Source organism: Diplodia seriata (genome assembly GCF_021436955.1).
Source record: "Diplodia seriata strain FDS-637 chromosome Unknown scaffold_1, whole genome shotgun sequence".
NCBI lineage: Eukaryota > Fungi > Ascomycota > Dothideomycetes > Botryosphaeriales > Botryosphaeriaceae > Diplodia > Diplodia seriata.
Window position 1 is genome coordinate 255,642 of NW_027117308.1, and position 24,990 is coordinate 280,631.

At 56.0% G+C, this 24,990-nt stretch overlaps 6 protein-coding genes and 1 non-coding gene across 7 annotated transcripts; 3 read left to right on the plus strand and 4 right to left on the minus strand.

Annotated features, from left to right (window-relative positions):
- Positions 1–730: 730 nt before the first annotated feature.
- SLS55_000070 (uncharacterized protein) lies at positions 731–2,053 on the minus strand (the record flags this gene model as incomplete). The annotated part of the gene is made up of 4 exons (XM_066771587.1): positions 731–1,238; positions 1,308–1,679; positions 1,736–1,805; positions 1,864–2,053. 4 exons carry the CDS (start codon positions 2,051–2,053, stop codon positions 731–733), a joined length of 1,140 nt encoding a protein of 379 aa, XP_066636866.1.
- A 2,573-nt stretch (positions 2,054–4,626) lies between these two features.
- On the minus strand, positions 4,627–7,155 carry SLS55_000071 (uncharacterized protein; the record flags this gene model as incomplete). The annotated part of the gene is made up of 2 exons (XM_066771588.1): positions 4,627–6,215; positions 7,149–7,155. The coding sequence occupies 2 exons, from the start codon at positions 7,153–7,155 to the stop codon at positions 4,627–4,629; spliced, it is 1,596 nt and encodes a 531-aa protein (XP_066636867.1).
- A 2,425-nt stretch (positions 7,156–9,580) lies between these two features.
- Positions 9,581–10,204, plus strand: SLS55_000072 (uncharacterized protein; the record flags this gene model as incomplete). Its single annotated transcript, XM_066771589.1, has 3 exons — positions 9,581–9,714; positions 9,776–10,014; positions 10,068–10,204. The coding sequence occupies 3 exons, from the start codon at positions 9,581–9,583 to the stop codon at positions 10,202–10,204; spliced, it is 510 nt and encodes a 169-aa protein (XP_066636868.1).
- A 3,005-nt stretch (positions 10,205–13,209) lies between these two features.
- Positions 13,210–13,300, minus strand: SLS55_000073. Its single transcript has one exon. It is a non-coding gene; the product is annotated as a tRNA-Lys (tRNA).
- Positions 13,301–15,472: 2,172 nt separating this feature from the next.
- On the plus strand, positions 15,473–19,487 carry SLS55_000074 (uncharacterized protein; the record flags this gene model as incomplete). The annotated part of the gene is made up of 4 exons (XM_066771590.1): positions 15,473–17,255; positions 17,645–17,759; positions 17,931–18,617; positions 18,695–19,487. 4 exons carry the CDS (start codon positions 15,473–15,475, stop codon positions 19,485–19,487), a joined length of 3,378 nt encoding a protein of 1,125 aa, XP_066636869.1.
- Positions 19,488–22,531: 3,044 nt separating this feature from the next.
- Positions 22,532–23,697, minus strand: SLS55_000075 (uncharacterized protein; the record flags this gene model as incomplete). The annotated part of the gene is made up of 2 exons (XM_066771591.1): positions 22,532–23,274; positions 23,505–23,697. 2 exons carry the CDS (start codon positions 23,695–23,697, stop codon positions 22,532–22,534), a joined length of 936 nt encoding a protein of 311 aa, XP_066636870.1.
- A 770-nt stretch (positions 23,698–24,467) lies between these two features.
- Positions 24,468–24,986, plus strand: SLS55_000076 (uncharacterized protein; the record flags this gene model as incomplete). Its single annotated transcript, XM_066771592.1, has 1 exon — positions 24,468–24,986. The coding sequence occupies one exon, from the start codon at positions 24,468–24,470 to the stop codon at positions 24,984–24,986; it is 519 nt and encodes a 172-aa protein (XP_066636871.1).
- Between the last annotated feature and the right edge of the window lie 4 nt (positions 24,987–24,990).

Here is a 24,990-nt window from a genome sequence, read left to right on the forward strand (position 1 = left end):
GAGGTGGGGGACATGGTGGTGGAACAGGTGGTGGTGTGGTGAGTTGGTTGGTTGGTACAATGGCTGATTGGCTGCGTGGTTGCTTGGGTGTGATTGGGGGAAAGAGGAGGGATTGAGAGTTTGGGAGGGCAGGTGAAGGCTGAGTTGGATCGTTGGTCGGTTGAGGGGAGACGTCGAGGAACGGGACATCTCACGAGGTGAATGCGGAGTTGCGTTCCGGTGACGTCATGTGCACCTGACAACGCCGGGCGCTACGAATACCTATGGACTTCGGTATATGTAGTAGTGAAGGAATGCTCTTCCAACTTGCAAATCCCTAGGCACCGTAGTGGGATTTCTTGGTTTTCGACAGGGAAGTTTGTTTTCTAAGCCGAAAACTTAGGGCCAGGCAGTCACGGCCGGTGATTTCAGGACGATCAGAAATGAAGAAAAAAAAGCATGTCCTCGGACCACCTAAGCGGCGTCAGCGAAACACAATATGATATTCCACAGTGGCACCAGGACTAACGATATCTTTGCCAGATGTGCCCATGCTCTCAACACCCGCTCCAGAATGGATCTTGATCCGTACACTTAGATCAGTGTCATGCATCCTCTAACACCTGCCTTAGCCAGCTAGTAAAAACATTCCATCCAATCATCCAGTGCAGCACATACACACACACTCATCACGACATGATCCCACAAAGAAAAGAGAAAATTAAATATCTACGCCGCCCATCCCTCCCCCTCACTCCATCCACGTCACCCTTCCATGATGCGACCGCTCCGGCATATTCACCAACCGATCAATACTATCCTCATCCGCACTCTTCCGACTACTCCTACCCCCCACGCTCTCCGCCTCCGCCCGATACGCCTCCGACTTAACCTCGACACTCCTCTGCACCTGAATCGCGGCGCCTCCACCCCTCCCCTCCTCCAACCCGATATACTCGACCTTCCCTCTGCCCGCCGCGCTCACCACCGCGCTGCCGCCCGTCCCATTCCGGCCCCCTCCGTAGTACTGCGATTTGCGGGGGCCGCTGGCCGACTTGGTGCTGCTCTTCAGGTACGAGTCGATGCCGGCGAAGCGCAGGAAGGAGACGAAGAGCGGCCGGATCGACGGCAGGCAGGCGCAGGCGATGGAGACGTGCAGCTCGACGGTGGACCACAGCATCAGCGAGAGGTTGCCGGGCTTGCCCGCGGCGAAGGCGAGGGTCACCATGGGGATGCGGGCGACGGATATCGCGCAGACGCTATGACCTCGTCAGCGTGCCGTTGTGGTACGTAGGGATGGGCAGTGGTGGGCAGCAGGGCAAACTTACACCAACCCCAGCGAAAACGCGAAGAGCAGACCCATCTTCTTGGCGGGGCCGACCTGCAGCTTGAGCAGGCTGGGGACGGGGATGCCGATGATGATGAAGTCGGTGAGGATGTTCATGCAGGCGTTGGCCAGGAACGTGTCGGCGCCGTTGATGCACTTGCCCGCGATCGTCTTGTCCCAGTAGCGCGCGACCGGCACGCACTCGAAGGCGCCGACGCAGACGGAGATGATGGTCCACGAGACGACGAACGCGATGGTGCATTTGGTGACGAGCAGCGTCTTGGGCGTGATGAAGATGCGCAGGAACTGCACCGTCACGCTGAGCTTGGAGAGCCCGAGCGCGAGGTAGTACATCCAGGACGAGGCCCAGAACCTGGTTGGCGGTGGAGGTTAGTTGGGTGGATGGGCGGTGGGTGTTGGACTGCTTACCATTGTCGGCCGGTGAGGTAGACGTCGAGGGGGATTTCGTTCATGCTGTACGCCATTCCGTTCTTGCCCTCTGCTCGCCGGCTGTGGTTAGTCGATGTTCTTGTTTTCGGCGGGGACGAGAGACTCACGTATGTAGAAAGAGACAGTGAGGGGAATGGTGATGATCCACGCAACGGCGACGAGCACATCGTCAAGACCAAAGGCGCTCTTGGAGCGGTACCGCGAGAGGAACTTCAGCATCAAAACAGTAAAAGAGCAGACACAGCCCGCAATGCCAGCTGCAATTGTCTGCACGGCGATGGGGCGAAGCTCCGTCATGTGGGCCGTGCTGTCGCGACGACGAAAAAGCTGCAGTGCGGTGGTGGAGGCAGTCACATCGAAAAAACAAGGAATATGCGGAGGGTCCGGGAAAGCAGGAAATCATCTCATTATAGGCATAAGGCCCCCTTGACGCAACCGGCGGTTCCCAGTGGTGCGGGAGGCTAAAGGGCGTGCTCCTGCGGGTGCCTGGAAGAGCACCTCTGCAGCGGGCGTCGGTTCCTGGCCGAGCACACACCACGCGGTTGGAGATCGAAGGATGTCGATCGATGAGGTTATTGTGGCCCGTCGGCTCCGGTTTCGATATAACCCTTAGTAAAGTGGCACCCTAGCAGCATCACCCGGCCACTCGGAACGCTCGCTCGACGTCGCCATCAACCTGTGACTTGGCGCTAGCCGGCAGGTATCTGGTGATGTCGCTGGCATTGGCCAGCTCTCGGATGCACCGGTGGCGCAGACAGACGGGCCGTTTCGGCATCCCTTCCTTCCCTCCTGCGCGGCACACTTGCGAAGTCTCCTGCAGCTGCTGCACGCCACCGGCACTGCCCAAGACGCCCAAGGGTCCCTGGGCTTGCCCTCTCCGGGCACTCCATCCTCAAAAGACGGGGTTGTCGTCGTATCCAGCAGCTCGCAGGGCTAGCTTATTTAGGCTGCACTTGCGCAACACGAAGCGTTGGTGATGCGGAGCGTCGAAGGTTTTAAAGCCCGAGCGGCCAACCCTCATGCGGCGATCCTGCGGGGAGACGACCCACGATCGGCGCGGACGTGGTCGAGCCCGGATCTACGCGAGACCCGCCAGATCACGTTGGAAGCTTTGCTGTGTTGGACAACGGGCAGTCATTTCAGGGCGTTGTGTTGGTGATTCAAGATGGCGGAGAAGTCCACGGAGGTTGCAAGCTGGAACGGGGCGGGAACGGATCCATCGCTCCTGGCCAGCTGAAGCTGACCCTTAGTCAAGACGGCCGCTACCATGGTGGCCTCGGCACTTGCACCTCGTCGATTGCATCTTTCCACCCCACTGTTGCGGCTGTGCCTCCCCCTCCACCGCCCTATAATGGCTGCACGTATGGTTGCAAGCCGGTAGGGCTGCCGCCGGAGTATGCTTATAACGGACCCAGGCTCGCGGGTTGCGACTTATCGATACGCCCGGGGTGAAGCAAGCATGCGGCGACCCGAGGCGTTCGTCGGAACTTTGCACCGCTCATGGAAGGTGATCCTCCAGGAAGAGTTCCACGCCCGTCATTTAACCTGCCGGCCGGCCGGCCCTCGCCATTCGGGGAAGGCGAAGCATCATCTCTCTCCTGTGCCAGCACTCCAATAGGCCACCCCGGCAGGCGCTGAAACGGACCGGCCGGCTTGGCGCACGTTCGCACGCCGGGGTCTTCTATTAGCCGGGCGGCGGGATTGGCTGGCTGGCCGCGTCCGGGGTCCAAATGGGTGGTGGTGGAGATCTTTCCGCCTTCCGGGTGGGCGCCGAGCGGGCGGCGTCCCGCTCCTGCGGGATGCTGTGGTGGCGCCCCATCTTGTCCCTTGCTTCTTTTTTTCTTCCTTCACGCCATCGGCTGTCACCTTGAAAATCTACGTGCGGCGGCGAACACCACGGATGCGCCGCCTCGAACATTCTTCCCTGCGCCACTCCCGCTTCAGCTCAGGAGAGCGGGATGCAAGCTGGAAGCCACCGTCATGCCATGGGGCCACCGCACCCATCAGTCCAGGCGCTATTCCTCACAAGTGACAGGAGCTGGGAACTACACCGTATGGACGATCTCGGGTAGAGCGCTGATAAGCGTGTGCGAATGGTGTGCAGAGATGCAGAGCTGCTAAAGAGAAATGGGAATGTGTTGTTCACAATATCCAACGTTGCATTCCGCCGTCTGGTGGGCGGAGGGACATATACGCCAGGGGAAGAGCATATCGCTCGTTTGGTCTGTGCGGGGAAGGGTTCTGCGGGGCTTGCTCTCGATGCAAACGAGGGGAGATCATATGGGGTGAGTGCATCACAAAGGGAAAGTGCTAACTGCTATTGCTCACAAGTCTAACAAAGGCTTCCTTCAATGACAATGGAACGTGGCTGCCTTTGTTGTCAGTTGGAACTGCCGAAGCGGCACTCGTTTTTGGTAAAGTGTGCAATGATCACTAATTGTGAACAACCGTCCCGGCACATGCCCTTAGCGTAGGAAGATGGCAGAGGCTTAGCAAATGAACTATAACATAATGGTATCCAGATTTCAACTTGACTTGAGCCTAAGTGTAATGGCGGCATCCCTCATCGCTCAATGGAATCCACTAGTGGTTCAACTTCCTCAACGGGTAAGTCAAGCTCTTACTATCCCTACACATCTCCGCACACGGCCATTTCTCAATCTATGTCTCGTTCTGAGTGTTCGAAAACTTTTCGTAATTCCGTAAATCTATCAACATGATGCGCTGCTTTGAGCGGACAAGCACTTCTATCGTTTATCGTGAGCAACGCTAGTGGAGCACTCTCTATCTTCTAGCTTTACAATGAGGGCAGGATACATGAAGATGCGGAAACCAACCTCCAAAATGAGAAGTAAAATCAGAGAAAGAGTTCACTGACCACCCTTCGCAGCCTTCTTCAGATTTACGACCTCGTCCAACCACGAACCCTCCAAGAGCTTCAGGACCTTCGCCTTAAGCAGGATGAGGCGAATCGCCTTTTGCATATCCTCGATGGGGAAGCGCGCCAAATGCAGGTCACCCGGGAGATGGGACCTCGGATCCGCCCACGTGTTGTAGAGGGCAAACAGCATATGCGAATGGGCAATGGCACCCATGTGGCACGTAGCGGGGTCCGCGCACCCATGCGTATGCGGGAGCGGGACATTGCTGCAGTCGGGGGCCATACACATGGTCGGCAGCGCTTGCCTGATGGCCTCCAGCTCGTCCCTCTCGCGGGCCTCGGCTTCGCGCTGCTCGCGCCGCCGCTGCTCCTCGATGCGCGGGCCCTCAACTTCAACCATCCACTGGACAAAGTCGCGGCGGTGCGCGGCGTTGCCGCGCTTCAGCGTCTCCAGGATCGCCAGCGCGTCCTTGCGATGCTTCCGGTACGTCACGGCGTTGGCGACGCTCTTGACAAAGCCGTCGCTGAGCACCTCGCCGCCGCGGTGCACCAGCTCCTTCATGTTCCAGGGGTGCAAGACGCGCTTATTGCGGTCCTCCCTATCCTTCTTCCACGGGCCCTGGCCGACGACGCAGTAATGCATCGTCGTGCCGATCGCAAAGACGTCGTTCGGCTGGTCCATGGTGCTGCGCGAGACGCCGTCCTCCAAGAACTCGGGCGCGATGTAGCCCCTGGTGAAGAAGTACAGGCCCTTGTCCAGCCTGCTCGAGCGGTGGCCGTCGACCTCCGCCGCGCCGCCGAAATCCGAGATCTTGACCGTGACCAGCGCGTCGTGGTCGCCGGGCTTCGCGGGGCACACGAGGACGTTGTTGGGCTTGAGGTCGCGATGCACGACGGGCTTGCGGCCTTGGGGCCCCTTGTCGCGCGAGCCGCCAAACGCCGTGGTGCCGTAGCCGTAGTGCAGGAACGCGAGGCCCTCGAGCAGCTGCGTGTAGACGTGCCGCAGCAGGCCCTCGTGCGGGACGTTCCACGACGCGCGGTGCAGGACGCGGCCGCCGCACCATGCGGCGTCGATGAAGCACTGCGCGTGCATGTAGTCCTTGAGCGTGCCGAGCGGGCAGAACTCGAGCAGGATGACCTGGCTCTGCAGGTCCGGCGTGCAAGGGTACCACATCTCGTCCGTCGCGGGCCGGCAGATGGTGTCGCGGCCGGGCCCTGAGCCGACGTTCATGAGCAGCGCGAGCATGCGCACCTCGTTGTGCGCGACCGGGACGGATGTGTTGTCCGGCCTGTACGCCTGCTTGATCTGCTTGACTGCGACCACGCCGCCGCCGTAAGACATCGACTGGACGGAGCCTTCGCCGCCGCGCCCGAGTGTGTCGAGTGGCTTGAAGTTGTTGGTGAAGTGGCCGCGCCGCTCTAGACGCGTGCGGAACTCGACGAGTCGGTTGATTTCGGTCTCGATGAGGGCTTTGGTTTGCTGCTCGGACGGAATGGGCGGGGATGGCAAGGTCGAGAGGAGGGGCGGGAAGGGATCCGTGGCGTGAATCGAGCCCTGGAGTCCACCACGGGGTGGAGCTGGGGCATGGGTCGAGCCCTGGGGGGCACCACGGGGTGGAGCTGGGGCGTGGATCGAGCCCTGTAGACCACCACGGGGTGGGGCTGGGGCGTGTTTCGAGCCCTGGAGGCCACCACGGGGTTGAGCTGGGGGAGCCATTGTGGCGGTGGGAATGCGATACTGCTCTGTCGATTCTGTTGCAGTGACCACTGGGGAAGTGTCGACTCGTTGCGGGTTGTAGTCGAGAAGTGTGGTTGCTCCATTTTATTAAATCCATGAGGGCAGACAGTTTTCAAACAGTGCCATTGCGACAAGAGCATGCAAGTTCAGTAGATGGGTGTTTAGCAATACATTGTTCAGAGGAAAACACTGGAAAATGCTGGATGGTGACTTCTGAGTCACTGTCGACTGTACAGTGGCAGCTTGTGAGTGATAATGGGACTTTGGTATAGCCAAGCCAGACCATTCTACTACGAAAAATGCCTGTAAAGTTGCTTTAGTGTGTCTAAGAATTAATCAGTCAGCTATCTTCTTTCAGGGCTTGATCGGGTACCTACACTCACTTGGGCCAAAGCCATAACACCGTCAACTTTGATGGATCGGGACACTGGTCGATGTAAGACGTACTGTTAGTGGTTAGATTCTTCTCGCTCATTTAGCTGAGACATTGCCTTTGTTCAAGATGTCTTGATTCCAAAACATATCAATGGGGCTTATCTTAGCATTCACCACACAATGTGACGGTCGGTCACAATTATTATTTATGAGATGGTGCAGTACTATAATCATCTGATTAGGGCGGTGGGCAGTAGTGCAGAATTTTCACAAGTAAGCAAAAAAAAAAAAAAATCAGGAAGTAAACAACGGGCTGGTATCAGATTTGGTAGCGAGGCTATGCAAACCATGCCCAGTGCGGGTGACTTTCAGCAAATGTGACATACCCACTAGTACACTTGTCATTTTTATCAAAGGAGCTGTTACAGCAGCGTTCCATTTGTTGACGACCCTACGGGTTGCCGTCTCAGCGCTTATAATTTCTTGAAAGGGGAAAGGAGGCTGACCAGCAACAACATGCACTTGAAACTTTGCCGCTCTTGAATGGGTACAGAAGAACGAATGTGCACTGGGAAGTTGGGCCAATTTCACCCATCCCTTACTGCTCCTGAGTGAGATGTCAACATGCGACTTCGCGAAACTCGCCACCATCGGAAATCACGCGGGTGACATGTCCGTAGGGGTTTCACAATGTCGCGTATAGCGGTCCTCGGAAGAGCCATCGTGCAACCCAGGTATCTCGAATACCGGACCAGTCTGAACGGCAGCTCTGAGCTGGAGCCGAGATGGCAGTCGGGTCTCATGGCGACCAGCTGCGGCGACATGGCCTGCACTTGCGCCCTGCGCATCGACGCGAAATAGTCCGCACCATCCAGCCCATCCCACAGGGTCCAGCGATCGGTTACGACATAATCCAAGGGATCGCCTCCAAACCTCCTCACAGACAACTTCCTCAAAGTGTGCGTCATGGCCGGCGCAAACTTGACCAAGGCGCAGCCTTTGGCTCTCTCGGCATCAACGCCATACACATTGGGCGCCTCCCCGTCTCCATCCTCCGCATCCTTTCCACTCACCCGGATGACCCCGCCACCGGCATTCCAGGGGCCTTCACCTGTCCGTCTTCTCTTCCGTTTCGTCTTTCCAAAAAGCTCTCAGCACGGATGCAGCAACCGGCTAACGCCAAGCGGTGGCAGTGAAGCGTCGGGAACGGTGCGTCCAGTTCGAATAGTAGCAGTCCACTTGCAGAGGAGGAGCTGTAGAAGTACGTACGCGGCGACGGCGATATCGGTGAGAATGTCGGCGGTATTTCGTGATGGTAGGGATACTGAACGGACAGGTACGGTGACAGGGCTGTGGGGAGCGCGGTGAAGAGGCGGAGGAGGTGGCGGAGGTGATGGAGAGAAGGGAGGGCTCGAGGGTAGGTCCGCGCGGCGGCGCTATTGCCGTTGTGTGGCTGAGGAGCGGGTTGGAGCTACCCGACCGACTTTCGCGTTTGATGCGAACATCACGAGCTGTGTGGAGACGGATACGTAGAAGGCGGTCGAGACTGATCTGATCTGATCAATGCGGGCCCGGCAACGGCTTCCGGCCCACGAGCTGATCGAGACTGCGTTGTTCTTCGAACTTTCTGGATCCTTTGTTAGCGGTGCACTTGTACATGCTAGAAGAGAAGTACGTGCAATGATAGCCCCAAGATCCGCTGGCAGTCATTGCACTGGCGCTATACTTGCCGTTGATGAGCCAACCCCATAAATAGACTACCGGCGTATACGGTCTGTACTTTGCCTTGTGGTCAAGGCGCGCGGTGGTTCCATGCTGCCCCTTGCGGATTCCGTGATGTGTTTTTGTACGAGGCCGGCTGCCGGAGCTGAGTTTCCACAGTTGACGCTACTTTGAAGCGCTGCAGCGATACGGAAAAGGGGAACAGCGAAATCGCCCGGCGGATGGGAAGCATCAATGAGATTGCAAAAACCAGGATCCTTTCAGAATCCGCCCAGTAAGGCGAGGAAGAGGTTCCACATCACAAAGTCCACGGTAAGCTCGAGCACGTTCCCCATTGGCACATGGACCACCACCAGTCCGGAACAGGCAATTCTCAGTTGATCCCGATGATCACCCACGAGCCATGTCCCAATCCGTACATCCGCCCAGGCGACGAGCACGACTTCTTTCATTGAGTATTGTAGTCGAGCAGCAGAAACAACACGTTTGAAGGGAATGCTGCGCATTTCGCACGCCGCACGAATCCAGACGACTGCATCTCACCGGGTGTTGTTCGCGGGCGCGGCTGCATTCTCACCGCGAGTTTCCCCTGAGCGCTCGCCCTCACAATTTCCTAATTCGGGCCGTGAAATAACCACCCGAGGGTTGATAATGACGTCTCGGTAACCCTATTCCCCGCATGTCCATGATCAGCGCGATCCGCAGCTGCTCAACACGGCGTACAAATTGGTCTTTCGCGCCGCATCTCCGCCAGCCCACAGTCCAGTCGCTTCTGCCCTCGTCAACGTTCATTCAGCTGCCCAGCAGCTCTGCAACACCACTGTCGCTTTCCCGGCATACACTCTTTGACAATCCTTGTTCAAACAAAGGCCCTTGCCATCTTCCGTCCCGGACTTTACACAAACTTAATCTGCCATAATGCGGACATCCGGTCTCTTCCTCATCTCGCTGGCCTCTGCCGTCCTGGCATCGCCCGTTATGATGCTTCAGCAGTCAGTCTCCAGCATTCTCCACCACTTCCAAACCTCCTGACACGACGGGCAACAGACAATGCGTTCCTCAATCTGCAGGCGGCGCAACCACCCAACCCTCTGACCCCAGCGCGCGCATGTGGCTGGCCCTCCACAACGCGCACCGCGCCAACCACACCAGCACCTGCTCCGTCGCATGGGACCAGGAGCTCGCCAACGAAGCCATGATCTCGGCCCAACAATGCCAATTCCAGCACACCAACAGCGGCAAGTACGTTTTGCACCCCGCTCCCTCCGTCTCTCCCCTCTTCTTTAACACGTTTGCGCCGCAGGGACTACGGCCAAAACATGGGCGAGGCCAGCCAAGGATCCAAGGAGCCCTCGTTCGTGTCCATGTTCTACAACGAGATCAAGGACTTCGGCCCGTACTGGCACCAGGACAGCGTGCCCATGACCGAGCCCAGCGTGCTGCACTTCACGCAGGCCGTGTGGAAGCAGACGACGACCATCGGCTGCGCCACCAACAACTGCGGCCAATGGCTGCTTTCGTACTGCAACTACCGCGGACCGGGTAAGATTGGTCGAGTCTGTAATCTGATCATTGTGCTGACTGTGAATCGACAGGCAACTACGCCGGCGAGTACGCACACAACGTCGCCGACCTGATCGCAAACCCGCTGCCGCCCATCTGCTCCGAGATCGGGTCGTGGGCGCAGGACGGGAGCTGCATCACGGACCAGCAGCTGCTGCAGTACTTCTGAGCGTACAGCCGGGCGAAGGGAGCGTAAGGCGGATGCGTCAGTTCGTTTTTTACCTTCTGCTGGAACTTCATGTGTTAAGATGTGGCATGAGTTTGCAAAAAACATATAATCGTTAATGATAATTTCAAGGCCTTTTGATGTTACCTGTGATCCTACGGAAGTGAGTGTTTCGAAGGCTTGGCGTCGGTGAACGGTTGCGGGTTGATGTCAATGCGGGAGCTCAATGTCCGCCAAGCCGCGGCAGGCGTTATGGACTTGTGACATACTCAGCAAAAGCATTCATCCAAATGCTGATGGGAAAAAGGAATTATTCCTCTTACGTCCGAACGGCGCATCGGATGCTTACGATCGTTGGATCCCTACTCCCGGTCAAATCATTGTCAAGTGTCCAAACAGACTTGAAAGGGTAACAAGCCGGTTGTTTTGCCGCGGTCGTTGGTAGCACTCTTCACTCCGCTCGCGAACTTGACTGGTTGTGCCAACCTCTCGCAATTCGAACAGTTCGGCGTTTCGGTCCGCAATCCTTCGCAACTTGCCGAGGATTGTTTCACCAGTTTTTTCGCCGAGAGGGGTTGGAAAAGTTGCCTCGGCAGCTCCTCATGCGGGATCGAACATTGAAACCCCGCATCTTGCTTTTCTTTTGCACTTGGCAAGTCACTTTGCACAGCTCATGTGTGTCTCACAAAGCAGAAGCGCAGCCGGAGAGGGTGTTGTTCTTTCAAGATACCAACGCCCGTAATTAAGGTTGTTGCCCGTTTCAAAGTCAGCCCTCGGCCCTATTCGAAGTCCATTAACGAATGCAGTAAGAGAAGCGACTTCGAAACTACTACAATCGGATACGAGATACGGAAACCCACCACCGTCACAGCCATGAACTTTCTTTTGACGTTTGAGATTGGGGGATTGGATATGGAGATGGTATCGCCTTCCGGTCCGATACCACCTTTCGGATTTTGGCGCTCATACCAGTGAAATGGGCTCTCATCAAGGAACGTCCACTCGTACAAACAAAGCAAAGAGCCTGCCTGTGCCGAGATGCGGGCGATCCGACTGGCATCGTTCACATGGCCTCCGGCTGAGATAGAACTGGTTTCCGCCCCGAACCTTTCCGCATCAAGAAGCTGAGGTCGACGGATCGACGTTGATCGCACACACTAACAACGGGTAAGCAAGTAGGACGCACAAGTGACCACACGCTAGCATCGCTTCAGCCAACGGCCGTATATCCCACCAACCCTGAAACGACCGCCATCCCAGAGCACGCCCGCAACGCCCATCCCGCTACCCCTCCCCTCAATCTTGGCCTCCGCGCCACCACCAACCCACCAGCAAAAAGTTGCCTCGGCATGAAAGTCCAACGACGGCAGACAGCACAGCACCACCGACATAAAAGAAGACGGAAAACCCTCCCTCCCTCCCTCCACCACAACCCATCCGCAGCACCAACCAACCCCCAACCCACCACCACCACAGCGAATACAATGCACCCCCTCACCCCCCTCCTCTCCCTCGCCCTCCTGGCCCTCGCATCCGCGACCCCCCTCCCCCTCCCCCTCACCCCGCGCCAAACAACCTCCTGCAAAGCCGTCATGGTCATCTTCGCGCGCGGCACGACCGAAGTCGGTGACCTGGGCAGCGTCGCCGGGCCGCCTCTGCAAACCGCGCTCAACGCCAAACTCCCAGGGCAAGTCTCGATGCAAGGGGTTCCCGCACCCGCCTACCCAGCCGACGTCCCGGGGTACCTGGCGGGGGGCTCGGCCACCGGCGCGGCGAAGATGGCGGCGATGGTGAAGGACGCCGCGAGCGCGTGTCCAGACGCGAAGATCGTGATGGCGGGGTATAGGTACGTGTATACCGATCGTTGGGGATGGGGACGGTGTGCTGACGATTGGATGATGTACAGTCAGGGAGGGCAGCTGGTGCACAAGGCCGGGGCGCAGCTGGACGGGGCGACGGCGAAGCGCGTGGCTGGTGCGGTTATTTTTGGTGACCCGGACTACCCGAAGAAGGTGGACAATGTGGCGCAGTTGAAGGTGTTTTGCGCCGCCGGCGATCTGATTTGTGAGGGCCAGCCTGTCATTCTGGCGCCGCATCTGAGCTATGGCGCGAATGCTGGGGAGGCGGCGGATTGGATTGCGAGCGTGACTGGGGGAGGGAATTGAGCGGGGAGGGATGGATGGCTGGATGGATGGCTGCTGGACGGCGGGGTGTCGGATGGTGTTGTGGTTTGGTGAAGGGGATTTTGCTGTTCGATATGTGTGTCGCGAGGTGATGAGGACTGCTGGCAGGCCAATGGTAGCAATGATACGAGCAGATTCTGCAGGATATTGTTTTCACTGATTCCCCAAACTTGCATGAAGCATCGGAATGACCGGCACTTCCAGCCATATTCTCGTCGGACTGCTCGAGTTTCCAGCTGTTTAGGTGTTGGTCGCCAGTTTTAGCCAACTTTTGTATCCATATGTCTATTCGAAGGATGTGTTGGGCGAGATCACTCGGGTAAAATTGGGCACGACGATGTCTTCACCTACCATGCACTACATTCAGAGCATGTACTTCTTTATCTCTCTGCTCTGCAGTGCCATCCGTATGGTCGGTTCAAACTTACATGTAGACGATAACACGCATAGCTGATGTGTTTACAGAGCAAAAATCTACTCTTCGACAGAAAATTTTCGTGTCGGACCTTTGTGCTCTCCAAATACAAGCTCTAGATCAAGGATGTTGATAAGCTTGATGCTCTGAGGTTGATCCTGGTCTGGCATTGGAGCCGAAACATTGATATGCACGTCACTGATGCCTGAGGGATCGGAGCAGGGCTTGCCAAAACTTTACAACTCAAACAACGCATTCCCGGGAAATCTGAGTAGACCAGCGTGAGTAAGGCCGTCCGGAGAGCGTCGGAGAGTGCCGTCATGCGGCCCGAACGCCGCACTGACCCGGAAGTCAAAAAAACTTCACCCTTCATCCCAAGGGCAAAAAGATGGATTATGAGTCGGGAATTGAGCCCAACGCGGGGATCGAACCCGCAGCCTTGAGATAGCACTCTAGAGAGTGTTTAAGAGTCTCACGCTCTACCGATTGAGCTAGCCGGGCCGCCTGGTGAAGAACTGATGGGTTCTTCGAGGTTGATGTTTGACTTCGATGATGAGTAGCGTTTATATAGCAGAATACAACTAGAAGCATCAGAAGCTTTCAGGGGATGCTCGAGTACCTTTTCAACATTTGAAATTCGAAGGAAAAGCATCGAGGGAGTGTGTGGAAGAAATTTTTTTTCACAGATTGCCCGATCGGGAAAAGTTCGGAAATGGTCGGAGAAATCATCTTTTTTCTCCTCCATAGACCCTATCAATGTACACTCTCTGCCGCCCTTGAATCTTCAAGATACTGACCAGACCGCTCGTGCGATTCATGCGTCACAAATGGGCTGTTTGAGACACGTCTTCTTCACACGACTGATGTAGGTCTACAAAGGACTGATGCAAGCACTATCACACGTAATGCTGTATTAAATCATGCAAAAGCAGACCGCTCATCCCAAAGTAACAGGTTAACCGTAGGAGTCGGGGGTCATATCGTAGGTGAAATATGAGAGCGCTGCGGGGAAGAACACCACCGTAGTGACAGTGGACTTGCCGCTTATTGCGTTACATTCGAGTATCACAGTGGGTTAGAAAATGTAAACCTAACTGCGGGGATAGTAGAAGCAGTTGTCGAGACATATGTATTGCTTTATGAGCCTTCCGACGTAGGCAGCCGGTGGATGTCTAGACGAAAAACGTTAGATTTATACATATGCATCCTGACATGGGATTCAACTTCCCAGGTAGATTTGGCGCAGTATAGCGGTGCAATAGACGTAAATATACCTGAAGGTTTTGCAAATAACTATAGTTACCTCATGTGCGCTTATTCATCTTCGTACAACCCCCTCTTGCAGCCGATAGCTAGCGCGAAGAATAGCAGAACATGGCGTAACTATACCTTAGCTCGTTCTTAGAGAAAAAAAAATACGTAGGTAGTTAAAGCTATAGTCCAGACGAGAATATCGAATTAAAATTTCTATATACACGTCCGGATAATGGCTTTAACTACCCATGACATGAGCAAAAAAAAAAAAAGATCCACGCTAGCCATCGGCTGCGCGAAGGAGCTATAACATCCTTTTTGCTTCTTCCGGACTATGCTCCGGGCTGTGCTCAGAAAAATTGGCCCCCACGAGAAACAGCACTGATTACGTCTCAACACAGCCTCAAATGCGTGTCATATCAGCAGAATTGAAAGGCTTTAGCACTTGCGAGTGCATTCTCTGGTGTTGAAACATTGATAAAAGACGAGCGGCGGAGATTCGAGCTGAGCTCCATAAAGTGCATGAAGTGTTGGTATCAATTCACTCCAGAGCTTCTCAGTGTAAAATCTGACTGAGCCCGGGCTCCACAATGTGCTGCTTCTTTTTATAGATAGCCGAGGAATTATTCCACGAATAAGAGCTCTGTGGCTTTTCTCATTGGATGGAAATGTTGCGTCCCGCTACGAAAGTTGGACATCGGGCGGCTGCCTATTTGATGTTCCACAGCCTGATCAAGCACAAATACTCCGTCAGCCCAGCCTTACTCGTTCGTTATTCATTTAAATAATCTTTCTACGCTTCAAGAAGGTTATGGTAAATAATGCGCTTACGTGAACAGTCCGGGCAGGACTTTCCAAATGGGAGCGAGGCACCGATCCGCGAGGCTGAGCAATCTAATCGACATTCAACAGATTTTGCCGAAGCGGGAGATTCTTTGCTTGAGCGCGAGGAGCCACATCGGTTGACGTCCCCGCAAATCGACTCCAGCGACCATCACACTTCACCAAGGCATGATCGAACGGACAGCGCGTCAGCAATTTTGGCTTATGGCGTGGTGGATGGATCCAACGTCTCAGACCAAGAAGAAGGGGCAGCGTTCGAAGATGGTAAGTTGGTGCTCTATTATTCCGGTCCCTTTTCCAACCATGCTGAATCTGTGAGTTTCAGAGCAAAGCTCGATTGATTCACCCATCAAGCAATACTCCGGTCCAGTCACCTACCGTCCCTACGCTCTTCGACCGGCTTTCGTCTCTCTGTTGGGCGGATCAGCGTTAATCCTATCCAATGTTGTGGTGATATTGTGTTGGATCTCCAGCACTCAGATCGGATTGGGTACCGACGATGGATCGTCTGCGCTACTTTTTGGCTGGAGGTTCACTCCGTCTCTTCTCGCGGTACTCTACGTCCAACTCACGTCTATGTTTCTCGATGGCGTCAAGTACTCGGAGCCTTTTGCTCGACTGGCGAAACCCGGAGGCTCCACTGGATCTTACACCATCTTGCAGAAACCAGGTGCTTGGTGGAATGCTCTGGCAGATGGGTTCTCGAAGAAGAAAAACGGAGGCTCCAGGAGCTGGTTGCTTATCTGTTCGGCATGGATGAACATCATTGGATTCCTTGCAATCTCCCCCTTGTCGTCGTCCCTCTTGGTTTCAAAGGATGTTCCCGTTCCAAGAGAGGCCGAGTTCTCCCGCCTGTTCCTAAGTCGGGATTCCCCGCTGCCACTTCGTACAAGCAGAGATACATACCTACGCACCATCGGCCACGTACTCCAGAACGTGTCGACCTCGGCGTGGATATCGGACGAATACACAATTCTACCCTTCTGGCCTTCCGAAACAGGGGCCGCGCCGCTCGGTCCGCTTCTTTCCGTCTCTTCGCAGACCTGGCAGGCTGAAACGCTGGTACTCAACACGGAGCTGGACTGCGAACCGATGTCACTCATATCAACCGGCTTTGCGAATGACACCTATCCCTCCAATGTGTATAAACACCCAGATGAAGTCGAGATGCATTGGGAGGAGAGAACCTCAATCATGCTGAGAGCCGACAGTGGCTGCACTTATGGCCTGACGTTGAAACCGGAGATGGACATTGTCATTCAAGGAGGATCATCGTGGTCAAATATTTCCGCGTTCAACGATCGAGATTACGGCCAGTTCAGCGAAACATACGAAGGAGACCTGTCTCAAAACTCATATGGTCGTCTCAATACCTCCAACTGCGGAGATCAAGAGCTCCTCTTCACGACGACTGTCTGGAACAGTTCAGCAGGAAACTTCAGCTTCTCCCCGGACTTCCAGGCCTCCGGGAACCTTTGTTCCGCCAAATACTACATGGCAGAGACTCTAGTCACAGCGACTCTATCCGATTCCTCCTCGGAAGTCAGCTTCGACGAAGAAGAATACCGTAAATCGCGCATTCCCATTCCCGAAAACCTGTTGGACATCTACGGGATACAAAATCTGACACTCAGCCCCAATTGGACGGACTATATTGCTCTTCCCGACAAACAAACCCGCGCTGCGGCCGGCGGCTTGTCTGTACTCCTTGCAGCTTTGTATGACTTCGATACAGCTGCCATGATCAAAGATGAGGACTTGATCAAGAATGCAACGAGGATCAAGCAGAGGTTGTTTGGCGAAGTCCTCCAGTTCTCTCTCACGCAAGAAGGATCTGCACAAGAGACTTTCCAGGGGAAGATTACCGTCATTAAACCACGAATCGTTGTTACACTGGCAACTGCTGTGGTTCTGGCACTGCTTTTGTTCCATTCGTTCTGCCTCTCGCTACTGGCTTGGAGGCTTTCCAGCCTGCAGCGTAGGCCTCTGAACCTGAGCAGAAACCCATATACCCTCATAGGGACCGCTACTCTTGTTGCCCATGACAAACAAATTCGGGCCAAATTCTTACCATATCCTGACAAAGATCAAGAATCGCTACTGTCCCGTTTGGGTGCGGAGAAATTCTACACCAGTCCTAACACACTACACGGAGAGCCGCCGTTCACTCCTGTCGGTAAGAAAAAAGTCTTCATTGTTCACTTAATGCCAGTCACTGAGTCACAAATTAGCATTATCCAGGAAGTGGCCTCACAAACGGCTGCCGAGTACCAGCAACTCATGGATTCCAGCTGCTATTCGACTAAGACTGCTCATGCCTATGCTTCTGTTTCTGATAGCAATAGCCTCTGGCATACTGGTCCTTTACGGCTACGCTCAACGCTCTCTCCTCTATCGCACGGCCTTTGTATTTCAAACCAACGTCCCGGGCCTTGATAGAACTCTCCCAGCGGTATCTACCTATTCCATCATATCGACTCTAATTGGCGTTGTGGTTGGTCTCTGGTGGGGTGCTATAGACGTAACGTTCCGCCGACTACAACCTTACCTGTCAATGAAAAGACCGACGCCTATCTCGAGAGGAGCGGGTTTATCCTATCAATTCGACTACTGGGTGTGGGCGGCATGGAAGGCAGCTTTCAACCGCCATTGGTTTCTCTGCCTTGTCACGATTGGATCTTCGCTGTGTCCAGTTTGTAAGTTACGAAGCATGCAATTTCATTCCAACCTACTCACTTCTCCTTCTAGTGACCATTTCGATGTCTGCCATGTTCCAACGCGGCGAAGCGGTACTCAACAACAATGCGACCATCGAAAGAAGTCTCGAACTACGACAGATTCCATGGCTCTTTGAAGTCAACAGGTACATCGATAGTGATAGAGGATACACCACTGCAGCTGGGGTAATCAACAACCTTTACACAAAGCTTTCCACAAATTGGATGTACAGTGCTATCCTCCAATTAGCATTGAATGGGTCCCAGCCTGCCTGGAGCCAAGATGGTTGGAGCTTTGTCCCTCTCAATCTATCAAGCGTCGCCAGCAACATTCACATACAAGACGTGGGCAACGGCTCGAACTCCGGGTTATTCGTACCAGGAACTCTCGTAACTGTATCGACCCCGGCCGTACGAGGCATCATCGACTGTACCCCATACGACGGATTTGGCAACATATCTGAGGCTTTGATAAAGTCAGAGGTGTATGTCAGCTCAAATTCCGAGAACATTACCACCTACACGCCGAGCGTCGCCCCGTCAATCCTGCGCGATACCCCTGTTCTTTCACACGACTACCAGATCGCCTGCTGCGCAAACATTACAAAAGAAGCGCAAAGTCACGCCGCGATTGGCTACTGGTCGCAGATCAATCAATCGTCCAATCCACTTCAATCACAGACATGGCCAGTCCACTTTGCAACTAAATGGATCTATGGCAATTCAGTCACCGCGGAGGATGACATAGGCCTATACTTCACCGAAATCCCCGCCGTGCAGGCTCTTAGGTGCACACCCTCCATCCAGACCGCTTCAGCCGATGTCACGGTAGACATATCTAGCGGCAGGGTCAAGTCATTTACCATTGTAGACGAGCCTACAGATGACCCGAACGTCTGGACGGAAGCCTTTGTCCAACACGAATCAACCCTGGACTTGAATTTCTCCAACGTAAGCCCGTACGACATATACAGCATCTCAGTCCCAACAAACAGCACGACGAGGTACGTAAAGCTCTCTCCCCCCCACATTCCCCCCACACAAGACAAAAAATTAAAAACTGAGACATCAACCCACACAGTTACGGCGTCCTCTTCCTCGCCTCCCTCCTCTCCGCCTCCTCCATCACCGCGCTCTCCGGCTCCACCGTCCTTGGCTACGGCACCGAGAACCTCGCCGACGCGACCTTCAACCACCGCGACCCATCGCTCGGCCTCAACGCCGACTTCACGACATACGCCATGTACAGCCGGGCCTCCAGAAACGCGACCGCCCTGCTGGACGCCAGCACGCTCTCGTCCCTCGCGCAGGACACCTTCTCGACCTTCTTCCAGCACTTCGTCAGCAGCAACCTCTCGCTGGACGCCGGAAGCTGGGGGTACCAGACCCTCGACGCCAGACTGCCGGCGGACCTGCTGCCGCCGATGGACGCGAGCGCAGCGGTTAACGCGTCGTACGCGGCGGCGGTGCTAGTGGCGTCGGACGGCTCGAGCGGGACGGATCGCAGCGCTGTCGTGCAAGTCGCAACGCCGGTGCAGGTGCTGCGGATGGACCGCGTGGCGGTGGCGCTGAGCGTGGGCATCCTGCTGTTCCTGGGCGCGGTGGCCGTGGTCGTGGGGGTGCTGCGGTGGACGTACTTTGTGGGTGTGGACGGGGGGTTCGAGTGCGTGGGGGACGCGTTGGTGCTGGTGTGCGGCAGCGAGGAGCTGATGAGCCTGGTGAGGGATGGCGGTGATGGGGTGGACGTGCGGGATGCGGGCGATCATGTCGAGATGCAGTTGGGTTGGTTCCAGGGGCCGGATCGGACGCTTCATCGGGCGGTCGAGGTTACGACGGGTGGTGCCCCGCGTTACGATGCGCACTTGCGGGGGTAGTGGAATCGTGTGTCTGGACGTGCTTGTGCGGTTCTAAATCTCGCTTCTACGTCCGGATGTTTGCTTTCACTGCCTACGGTGGGGAGTCTGAAGAACATGAGGCCCACACTGAGTAGTAGAATGTTTGAACCTTTCGTTATGCTCCGCAGTGCTATGTCAACCTCAATTACCCATGCAGAATTGATTGTGAAGCCGGCCTGCTCCATACCCTGTTACAGAAACTTCTCGCACTGCAGCCGCCCGTCAAAGTGTCCGGAGATTGGGAGATCGTTCTTTTGGATAAACTCGAGCGCACGCTGAACTTGGAAGTCGAGGAAACCTGGGTAAGTTTAGCCACATCAAAGCGGAGTGTGAGAACAGGAAGCCTACGCTTTCTCCTGGCATCCTCGCTCATGGTGGTAGCATCTGGATGAGTTCCGGCAGCGTCGAGTTCGGCCATCTGGGTACTGCGCCAGTGGGTCGCTGCGACGTGGGCGTCCAGGTCAATGTGGGTGCTGAGGACTGCGGCGGGGTGTGGGATCGCTGGAGTTGAGTGGTGTCGCTGGGTGCTCCCTTCCCGAAGTGTGCATCAGCGGCGAGCACAGATCACTACAAGCTATCGCAACTTCCACAAAAATCGTAGTTGACGTCATCGTATGTGCAGCTTACCCACCGAAGTCTGCAAAGACTCGCCCATTGAAGTCTGCAAAGACTCACCCGCCCACTGAAGTCTGCAAAGGCTCCCCAACGAAGTCTGTGAAGGCTCCCAATTTTTCTCCCGTTATATGATTCACCAAGAGTGGAGATATGAGGGGGGAAGGGGTATTGCGTTTTGCATGAACATTGATAGTCGCGTGCCGATCCAGCAGTACCGCGTGGGAGGTCGCGGCCGCATCTTCCTCGCCGGCTAGTGAATGGAGACCGCACCCACCGCACGTCCAAGACACCCAATGGTGGCAGGATTTACCGGCGGAGAAAAGAGAGACAATTGTGCAAGTTGAGAGGCAGACGGCACAGCTACGAGCCTTCCAGCTTGCAGACCAGAGACACGCTGCTCTGATCGAACAGGAGGAGGCTACAGGGATTCTCAAGGCCGCAAGTGTCGTCTTCAATCTTGAGCAAGAAGAAGAACAGCCAACCTCCGTTGCAGGAGTAGCGGCGAGGACCCGTGCGCGTGCCGAACCACCTTTTCCCGCACTTTGGACCTTTGACCTCAACTATACCTGGAGGGCAAAGGAAGCAGTGCAGAAATTTGTTCTGGCCGTCCGGAATAGCGAACTGACCAGTTACAGCCCTTTCAACAAGGCTCTAACGCTACCCAGTCCTCAGACCTGGGAAACAAGAACAGAGAAGCAACAAGAGGGCTTAATTTCGGAAAACCAAGAAGGGCTTTCTCCCAGGCGTTCCCCAGAAATCCCAGAAGGATCCCCGAATCCTGCCCCACCCAGTTTGTCCTGAAAAGGAAAAGTGAAAGGGATATGGATAAAAACCTTGTAAGCTTGGCGTTAGTTTAAAGCAAATGCTTACTCACAACTAATTTTTAAAAGCTAAAATAGGCTACACCGACTGGCTCTCGACCCAGCCGAAACCATCTACGAGATGCTAATGGCCAGCGTACGTTACCGCACCCTCCCACCACCGGCACCCGCACCATCGCCGCCCTCGCCCAACGACAACATCGACGCTGAAACCCTCACGCGGCTCCTCCACCCCGCCCATCGTCGCAGGCAGGCATCTTCCCCAAGCCATCCCATCCCCCGGCAGCACGTCCTCAGCCACACGCCGACGTCCCCACCCCGCCCGCAGGCTGCTGCGGGATCCGGACTTCTTGCAGCGCCCGCACGCTCGTCGGCTACCTACGTCGTTGAGGAGAACGCGGGGGGCGAGGGGGCGGCGCTGGGATGGATGCGCTGCCTGGCGCGTTGGGGGGTGGGGTTGGGGGTGTTCGCGGGAGCTGGCCGGGGGAGGGAGACAGGATCGTCGGCGCGAGTGCGGTTCGTTGTCCAAGACTTGCCCGGGCCGGTGGCGTTGGGTGAGCGGGGGCTGCCGGAGCGGTACCGCGAGCGTATCTCGTTCCGGGTGCAGGACTTCTTCAAGGATTGGGACGTACGGGGGGCGGACGTCTATTTTCTGCTGAGGGTGCTGCACTACTTCCCGGACCACTGTTGCGTGAGGACCGTTTGGGCATTGGTGCTGGCGCTGAAGCGGGGGGCGAGGGTCGTGGTGTGTGATCGGTTGATGCCCGAGGTGGCGGTGGCTGGGTATGAGCAGCGGGAGGCGAGGTGTGCTTGGTTTCTGCGTGGGAGAGTGGTTTCTGTGTGCGGTGGTGCTGATTCTTGGTTGTTGCAGGTTCAGTGATCTTACGATGATGCAGTTGATGCATGGTCGGGAGCGGAGCGAGAGTGATTGGATGAAGTTGTTTGCGGAGGTACAGCCCCCTCTTGCAGCCGATGGCTAGCGCGAATAATAGCAGAACATGGCGTAAATATGCCTTAGCTCGCTCTTAGAGGGGAAAAAATTTAACACGTAGGTAGTTAAAGCTATCGTCCGGACGAGAATGTCGAATTAAAAATTCTACATACACGTCTGGACGATGGCTTCAACTACCCATGACATGAGCAAAAAACAGATTCACACTAGCCGTCGGCTGCGCGAAGGAGCTGTAGACTTAAGGTTTAATGTCGAATCTGCATGGTCTGGTCATAGCGACTTGGATACCATGACAACACCGAACCCGAATTGGAAGCTTTGGTAGAAGTGCACTTCGCTCAGCCAGATGCGGATGGAAAAAAGAAAAATCGAGAAAGGAGAAAGAGGAGACTCGAAATAGTACTTTTCTCTTCCAGATTGTGTGATAGTTCATTGTCTCGAATAGTGGAGTCGCTCTCAACGTTGACCATCTAACGAACCTGTCTTGACAAGAGGAGATGCCCCAACTCTGATCAGCGCCGGATATCTTGATACAGTCATAACACGTCGTGCCACCCATTTCCAACCAAACACATACTCCGCAACAAAATCTCAAAACTCAAACAACCCGCCCACATACTCGTGACATCTTTCCTTCAGAGGTACTGTCCAAAGTACGGGATGCTCTTGAACAGCGCATCGTAGTCCTTCGCAACCCAGCCCGTCGCAGGGCCGCCCTGGCCCACAACGCCAAGACCTCCCCAAAGCCACAGGCCGGTGACCGCAGCCGCGAGGGCGTTGATACCATACCACCTCCTCTTGCGAGCGAGCTGGCCCTGAGTGCCTCCGTGCACCACACTAGCCGGGTTCAAGTTCAACCACTTCGCCCAGCCCCAGATCGCGTGCCAAACCGTCACGCTCACGAGCGCGGAGAAACCAGTGAAGGTGAGAGCGGGGTGCCGTGCGAAGGCGTGGCTAACATACTCCAGTCCGATGCCGGCCGAGCTGCCCTCGACCCAGAGAGGCAGGATGCGGTTGGCGAAGGCGTGGCCGCCGACGAGGATGGTGGCCATGTAGCCGAGTGCCGAGGTCCCGGTGAGTTTCGGCCATGGGACGGAGCGGCGTTCGGAACGAGTCAAGCTGTCGCCTGCGTAGCGCTTCAGGGTTTGCCGCCGGCGGTAGATGCGCAGGGCGATGCCGGAACCGACGTGGGCGACGAGAGGGGCGATGACGAGGAGGGGTTCAAAGGGAAAGTCTTGGTAGTAAGGGCGGGTGAGCAGCAGGTAGGTGTCGCTTGCGGCGATTGAGCGGGTTGCCAGTGGTATCAGAGCGGTGTTGGTGATGTGGGCGGCGGCAAATACCGAGAATGCATACGACGAGTACTTTTGTATGCGTGTCACTAGCACACGGTCAGCAAACACATTCTCGTTTGCCTTGCGGGGGCAGCATGAATCATTTTCAATGTCGTCTCGATACAACAGGGCCAAGACATAACTCAGAGGGTGAGCTTCGGAAGGATTCAGCAACCAGAAGCGGCCACTTCTTGGCGCCAGGGGCAGACAATGAAACGAAACTGGTGAAAAGTGGCCATAGGTTGCAAGTGAATAACAACAGCAACGGCATACGTACAGTAAAAAGCAGGGCCACGGCCACTGAATCCCAGTGTCGCTGAATTGGACAGCAGCTTCGGCGGCTGGTCGTCCGGGGCAGGCTCGTCCGGGAAATAGCTCTTTTCATTTTCATAGAGGGAGTCGTCTACCGGCGATGGCTCCAGCACCTCCAGGCTGAAGACCGACGCCGCGTAGTTGGGGTTGTACGGCATCCTGGGCGACTGGGGAGTGACGTTGGGGAGAGGCGAACAGCAGAGAGCGAGCGGTAAGCAGGAATGGGCGGCTTGTGACGCGCTAGATCAACCCGCGGATCGGCCAAAGTCGTGGCCGGAGCGCGCGGGCCGCCGATCACTCCAGCTTTCGTCACTCGCCCGCCCAGAGCCGCAACACCAACCCGACAACATCACCGCCTGCTCTCGACATCTGAACCCAACCACGAGCGTTTCGTCTGGAATCAGCCAAGATGCCTCCGGTCAGTGCGCTGCATATCATGGGATGCGAAAATATCCCGCTAATCCGCTGAACAGCGTACTTTCATGAACCCGGCGCCCAAGGTCAGCTGCGCCACGTGCCGCCGATGCATCTCGCAGTTCCACTGACCGTTCGACGCGCAGACCGAGAGTGCTCGCGAAGCCGCCAAGAACTTCTTCTGTACACGGTCTCCCCCCAATCCCAATGATGCTCCATCACTAACCCAAGACCACAGGCGACCTCTGCCAGAAGGGCTACCAGCGTCACAACGAATATGAAACCCACATCGGCTCGTACGACCACCAGCACAAGAAGGAAAGAGAACCCCGTTGACTACACTCACAGATTGCAACACATCAACAAGCGCGTCAGCACATCCCCCGCCCTCCCTGCACCTCCATTCCCCTTCCTTCCCCTTCCCCCCCCCCCCCCCCCCCCAACCCCAAACCTCGCCTCAGCACCACCCCACAACCACAGCAACCACCAACAACATCAACAGCGCCTCAAAGACATGAAAGAAATGTCCAAGAACCCGCAAGCCGCCGAGAAGGCGCGCCGCGCCGAGCGCGCCCGCGACAAGGAAGCCGGCCTGGTCAAGCTGGACATGGCGACGACGACGACCGCCGGCGGCGGTGGTTTCAAGAAGGGCGGGTTCAAGAGCGCGTTCGGTGCCGTCGGCGCTGCTCCCGCTCCCGCTCCTGCTTCTGGTGCCGATGCCGGTGCCGGTGCCGCCAAGGTCGGCGGTGGCGGTGGTGGATTCAAGAAGGCGTTCGCGGTGGAGGACGACGGCGGCAGGAAGGGCGGCAAGACGGACGATGCGACGGCGGCGGTGGAGAAGGCGGTTGTTGCTGGCAGCGGCGGCGTCGACATCGACGGCGGGGAGGATGGCGACGACGACGCCGGCTCGGAGACGGACGAGGACGAGGATCTGGGGTACGAGCGGTACGACCCGGCGCGGCCGACGGGCTGCCACGACGCGGGCTGCGGGTGCCACGCGAACGTCGTTCCGCAGGTCATCTTTCCGGTGTAGGTAG